We start from the raw sequence: 6,836 nt of genomic DNA, 5'->3' as shown, positions 1-6,836 counted from the left end.
TATATATATAGCTATTGTGTACAATATGTAATTACAAAATTATTCCTGTACCGAACCGCGAGGCCATTTCCCCCGCACCATCAACCCACATAAAGAAACTCCCCCGATTAGACTGATGCTTCCGCTCGCTTCGCTCCGTTCCGCTCCAACATCTATCCCTTATCTAGTATATGAGTCACATCCAATAAATCTCCACCTTGGCGAATATTCAGCCCCTTAGGAGAAATATATCATGGAGTTTCTTACACACTGAAGTGGGTTGGACTACCATGTTTTTTAGCAACTACAAACATTCAACAAGTGCAAGCAATGCAAAAACTTGTTGATAGTAACTGACTTGGTTAACATATCAGCTGCATTTGCATCAGTATGAACCTTTTGCAACAAAAAATCAACAGAAGCAATCAATCATTTGATCTTGTGATACCTGACATCAACGTGCGTAGTTCCGCTCCACTCCGCTCGTAAGCTCCACTACGCTCACTCGCTCGCTCTACTCCGCTGGCTCGCTCCGTTCCGCTCCAGCATTTGTCTCTTATCTGGTTAATGAGCCATACCTAACACTTCTATACTTCACTTCGAGTCAAACCACTCAGTTTTGAACTGCTTGATTGCCTTGATTAATTTTGTACTTGATGCTTTTGATTAGCCTTCGAGTCTCATATTGGTGGGTCCTTCTTTGACACACTTAGTTCTGAATGCTCCATTAGATCACGAGATTGTTGTTGGCACTTTTCTTGTATTCACAAGTAAATTTAGAAATTTAATTACACATATATCACTTCAAACATTACTATTTATAAAACTAGCCCCAAAATTTTTTTTGAAATATGAATTGATGCATTTATATGCGTCACAATAGAAGAACTGAGAATTTGATAAATAAAAAAGGGATAGGATTTTATGGCGAGTTGTGGCATTTGAGTGAATGTTTATGTGGATGCTTAAATAGAGTAATTCTTTTAATTTCATTTAAAGCCATACATCGTTTTCATGACATGGTAACTCAAATTCTTGGCAAAACCAAATAATCCTATAACAGATCTAGGAGGACCTATGATTTTTTTTTTGTTTTGGTTAATCGTAGCCGATATCCGGACATATGTATGGAGTAACAGTTGTTCGGATTTAGGAGGGTCACACACGTGAAAAAAATTTACATACGGAGTCTCGACACAGCTCTGTGCCCGGACTCTAATAACACATCGTCAAGTATATTCCAGTGGACCTCTTTAAAAAAAAAAAAAAAAACTATAATCTTATGAGTCGAAATGGAATCAATTTTTTAAATTTTGTACATTTAGCTTAATTTTATTAGAGTCCGGATGCAGAACTGCGTTTGGACTCCGCATGTAACATTTTCTCTGCACACACATGCAACACTCTCATTTAAGTATTATATTGTATCAAAATATTACATGTTTATCATAATAATAATAACTATATATATATACATACATGTTTTAACCCTATGCATGAAAAAGCTGTATTTATTTTTTAAAAAAATACTAATAATGCTATTCTTTATTGAGATTAAAGATTTGATTGGTATATGTGTAAATATAAAAATTTAGGTGCGTGACATGCAAATACACAAGAATAAGATGCTATGTATATACATACTTTTTTTAATCTTGATTTATTCTTAAAAAATATATATATTTTTTGTAATTCATTCATATGTTTTATAAAATTTGAAATAAATTAAATTATTTTTAAAAATACTCAAAATATATTTTAGAGTTAAAAGTCATTTCTCTACTCGCTTCTTTGAAGATGTTGATTTTTCTTGTTTGAAAACAAGCATTTGATATTTCCTAAATACTTTTTTTTATGAAAATTTTAAATTTTGTTTTAGGAGATGTCAAGTATTTTTTACTAATTTATGTACATCACAAAAAAAAACATCTATTTCGCTTTCAATGTAGCCATTGCAAGTTGGTTGAAAACCATGTTTTTGAACTGACCAACCGGCCATAATTTTTGTAAAGTATTCCTAGTCATGGTTTGCCGGCCAATACCTGTGTTAGGCTCCATTTGAAGGAGCTTCATCATTCGGCGAAATGCTTTTAAAAGCGCCGTCCCTAAAAAGGAGGAAGCGACTTGCACTCTAAAATGATGATTTATGATCGTTCTTGCAAAATAAATTTGCGAGACGCTGCTTCACCGAATGATGTATCAACATTCATTGCAACACAACAGCACTGCAATGCCTTCTCAAGCTAAGCCTTACACCAATCCAAACAGGATCATCAGATGGTGACGTTTAATGTGACCAAACCCTCCAAGACGACTCTCTAATTTTGACCGCCACTTGAGTTACATCTAAGAGGGCTAATCTATAAGTTAAACATATACTCAAAAAGGTTATAGGAAAGATGCCAATACAAATATTATATTCAAAAAATTAAAACAACATTTGAAGACATTTAAGCAGTAAAAAGGTGGAACCACTTGAGCTGAAGAGTCACAATACAGTCAAATAACGAACCGTCATCTACAGGAAAAATTATTCCATACGGATCGGACACCGCACACTTGAACTGAAGAGTCACAATACAGTCAAATAACGAACCGTCATCTATAGGAAAAATTATTCCATACGGATCGGACACGCACGTGCGGTGTCCGATCCTGAGGTGATTTACGGTCAAGATAGGGCCCCACCTAATTTTTTTTTTTTTAAAGAAAATTGAAATAATCCTGACCGTAGATCACCGTGATCTACGGTCAGGATCGGACACCTCATGCAGAGATGCATACGGTGTCCGTATGCAACAATTTCTCCATCTACAGAGATCATGTACCCATTTCTTCCCGAACATTATATGAATAACAGACATTAAAAGCTCAAATAGCTATAGAAAATTAATTCATTATAGCAGAAGTTAGCGCATATCATCCAATAACAAATGCACAAAATTTAATTTTTGAACCCAAAATAGACTACACAAAACAAGACCTATGGGGTCACTACACCAGGTAAAAACTAAGAAAATACAAACCCGGATTATCACTTTATAATCCCAAAAAGAAAGCATAGACCAACCGAGAAAGATAATGCAATTTATTCCAGTCAATATGCCAAACTTCTTTCATCTTCAATATAAGAGAAATAATGTCCAGAAAGCTGCATTTCGGTATCACGCAGAAGGCACCACAAAAGATTTCCAAGGAATGCTCCAAAAAGTAAACCAATTTCCGAGCATATCTGTAAAACTAAATAAAAATACTAGACAACTATAGCAGAAAAAAGTTCAGCATTAGTAATAGAGATAACTGAGCATTACTTAAGCTTTCCCTTCCACAAGACAAAATGCTAAATTGCACTCCCATATAGCTAAAAATCTGAATTTGAGGGCGGTCTTGATCTGATTTAGAATAAATATCAAGAGTTTCAAGTCATACATTTTATGATACGCCGGAGAACAGAGCATCTGATGTTTAAAGCAACAGATATTAGAGCAACCAACGCTACACACTTACATTTGATGTTTGGGTGGTAGCATGAAGGAAGGGTTTGGGTTTTAATGAGCATTGCTGTGCTTAGCCAGGCTTGCCTGCTCCAGCATTCCACCCTGAGTATGCCGGTGCCACAACTGCCGCTCCTGCAGCAGCTGTAGATGCGTCTTCTCGAAGTCAGACATCTGCACATAGGATGGAGGAGGAATGCTTAGGGATGCAGCGAAGGGATCTCCTCCAATGTTTTGAACAATACCATCAGATGCTGGCAATGCCAGGACAGGTACCAGCAAGTCAACACTGTTCGCACTACCAATGCTTGCGTGAGCACTCACAAGTTGCCTCACCGCTCCATGGTCATGCATCCCATTGAGAAGCAGAGGATCAATGCCTCCTCCCAATGCAGTCTTCTGCTTCGCAAGTTTACCGGCTGCCTCAACCAAAGCAAGTTCCCAATCAGCATTCCCTTCATCAGGATCTGGTCTCTCGCAGACTGAGGTCGCATTGCCTTTCCCAGAAACATCAGAGGAAGAAAATGCCTCCCATGTCCAATTCCCAGTCCCAGCTGCACCACTGAAGAAAAGGGCTGATGCAAGCTTAAGTCCTTGAGCATCTGCAGTCCCATCATCCTCCCTGAGATCAACCAAAACATCTAGGAACTGAGGCTGGCTCTGAGGATTTTGCTCTGCCTTGTCCTCATAATCTGAGGGTGCAGGAATGGCCTTTAGAACATTCATACCCCGCACCGGCTCTTCTTCCTGTACAGTAAGAGCCCGCTCCGCGTGCCTCAGAGGGCTATTTGGCCTCGTTGCTCTGTCCTTCTTGAACTCCTGCAACATCTCCAGAAGTTTATCTGTTATGCGCTGAACCTCCGGAAATTCAGAAGATCTTGCTACCCCCGTGCTCTTGCACCACCCATAGAATGCATAAAGTTCGTCTATCTGCTTAGCTGCGCTCGCGTAAGCTTCGAAAGACTTCACGCAGTCAGAATGCTCCATTTCAAAGAAACGGTCCAGAAGCAGGTCCAGTATCTCACAGATGTGGGCGTAGAGCTGGAAGCTCTCTCTAATGATTGGGTAGAGCGCAACAACAATCATCCTGTTGCTCTTTGCCAAACCAATGGGCCGGCATGCCAGAAGTCGATCAAACAGCTGCTGTAGCTGGTTCATCCACCCCAACACATTCTCCAGATTCCTCTCCCTTAGAGGAGTACCTGGTCTCCTCTCCTCACCCTGGGTTGGAGTGAAGTTCGAAATAGGGTTTCTCCTGTAAAGATCGGGATTGCTGTAACACGAGTAGGTGCAAAACGGCAGTGATCGCTGCTGCTCGCGAGGGGAATCGATCTGTTTGTAGTCACGATTTATGCATTCAAGGCGCAGATCAAGATAGAACGCGTAGGCGCGGACGAAGGCGGAATGATCCCAGGAGCTGGAGTGAGCCTCGTCCCTGAAATCGGACATGTTGAGGAGGCGTGTGCCACGGCGAGTGGCGTAGAGGAGCTCGTGGTGGAAAGCGGTTAAGCCTTCGGTGAGGAGACGATGGACAAGCATCAGGGTTTTGAGGGCAACGATCCAGTCGCGAGTTTTGTCGAGGCGGCGGGAGATGGTGGAGACGCATGCGCTTGCGTACCCTCGGGAGTAAGAAACCGTGTTGATGATCTGGTGGATGTGCTTCTCGTCTGAGGGTTCATCTTCGTGGCTCGTTGCCTTCACGATCGCTATGTTGAGGTCGGGTGCGATGGTGCTAGATACCTTAGCAAGGCCAATGCTCGTCTGGTCTTTCATGGTGCCGATGGCCTTCCGGATCGTGCTTGATGCCATTGTCCACCTTTCTTCGCTTTCCTTCTTGTCCCGGAAACAAAATACCAATCCACAACTGTATAAATACACATTAAGATTTTGACTTATGCAAGGAGAAAAATATTAGAACAAAACACCGGACATAGAGCTGCATCGCCACGCCACATGTAAAGTGGGGAATCACTTAAAAAAAGGTTTATTTTGGTGTATGACCCGATCCGAACTAGTCCAATGTCTTGAAAACAAAACCCCACACGCCTCTTAAATCTCCATTTTCTTCTATCTCCACCAGGTAGAGTTTCGCAGAGTGATTTTCACCAGCGTTTTTTGTAGCTAGGGTTTGATTCGTTTGAAATCTCTCGCATTATCAGTCACATGATGAGAAACATTTGTTGTCCCCCTCTCTCGCCATGTAAGCTATTGTGTTGTTTAGGTTTTTTTTGGAATAAGTCTTGCGTAAAGATTTAGGATTTATATTGTAAACTTATGTACTTTTCTTTGTGTTCTTAAACAAGCTAATATAGAAGAATGAAATAAACCAAGGAAAACAAAAAGCATAGGAGTTGACATATAGCATCCAAGTAAAATTTTGGTTATGTTGTTGTACTTGCATTCAAAAGTTTATGTAACCAGGATAAGCATTAATTCATATAGGTTTTACCTGCTTTGTTCAATGACTAGTTTGATAGCTAAATTAACCATAAAGAATGATGATTTAGTATTGGAAGAGAAAGTACTTCATCTTACCACCACAATATTATGATTGTAGAATTTATCACGAGTGAAACAGTCGAATACTATAATTAAACTAACATAATATTATCATAATAACATCACAATACAACCACATTTATATCACAATAACACCATAATACTACTTTAATAACACCACAATACAACCACACTATTAACACCACAATACGACCACACTAATAACGTCACTATACAATCACATTTGTATCACAATAATACCATAGCATTACATTAATAACAACACAATATAACTTATCGTCACTATACAATCACATTTGTATCACAATAATACAATAACATTACACTAATAACACCACAATATAACAGGTTTTGTATCACAATAATACCATAATACTGCACTAATAATATCACTATACGACCACACTATTAACCTCGTATTACAACCACAATAATAACACCACAATAACACAATATTTGTATCACAATAATACCTTGTATCACAATAACACCATAATACTACACTAATAATATCACTATACAATCACACTATCAACCTCGTATTACAACAATATTAATAACACCACAATAACACAGCATTTGTATCACAATAATACAATAATACTACACAAATAACACCATCAAACAACCACACTAATAACAACACAATAAGACCACTCAAGTAATACTATTATTCTACCACATTTATATGATAATAGCACCATACCATTATATTAATGACATCCTTATACAACCATATTTGTATTATAATAACACCATAATACTGCAACAAGAACACCACTATACAACCAAACTATTAACCCCACATTACAACCACACTAAGAACACCACGATAACGCCACA

The 6,836-nt window shown here is 38.8% G+C and overlaps 1 protein-coding gene across 1 annotated transcript; it reads right to left on the bottom strand.

Annotated features, from left to right (window-relative positions):
• Positions 1-2,947: 2,947 nt before the first annotated feature.
• Positions 2,948-5,348, bottom strand: LOC110032261 (probable clathrin assembly protein At4g32285). Its single transcript, XM_020735834.1, has one exon. The coding sequence runs from the start codon at positions 5,280-5,282 to the stop codon at positions 3,528-3,530; it is 1,755 nt and encodes a 584-aa protein (XP_020591493.1). The 5' UTR covers positions 5,283-5,348; the 3' UTR covers positions 2,948-3,527.
• Between the last annotated feature and the right edge of the window lie 1,488 nt (positions 5,349-6,836).

The sequence above is a fragment of the Phalaenopsis equestris genome, unplaced genomic scaffold (genome assembly GCF_001263595.1).
Source record: "Phalaenopsis equestris unplaced genomic scaffold, ASM126359v1 Scaffold000900, whole genome shotgun sequence".
Lineage (NCBI taxonomy): Eukaryota > Viridiplantae > Streptophyta > Magnoliopsida > Asparagales > Orchidaceae > Phalaenopsis > Phalaenopsis equestris.
This window is presented reverse-complemented; position numbering and strand designations above follow the sequence as displayed.

Coding starts and splice junctions, on each gene's coding strand:
- LOC110032261 (XM_020735834.1), bottom strand. CDS start 5,282: ATGGCATCAAGCACGATCCGGAAGGCCATCGGCACCATGAAAGACCAG.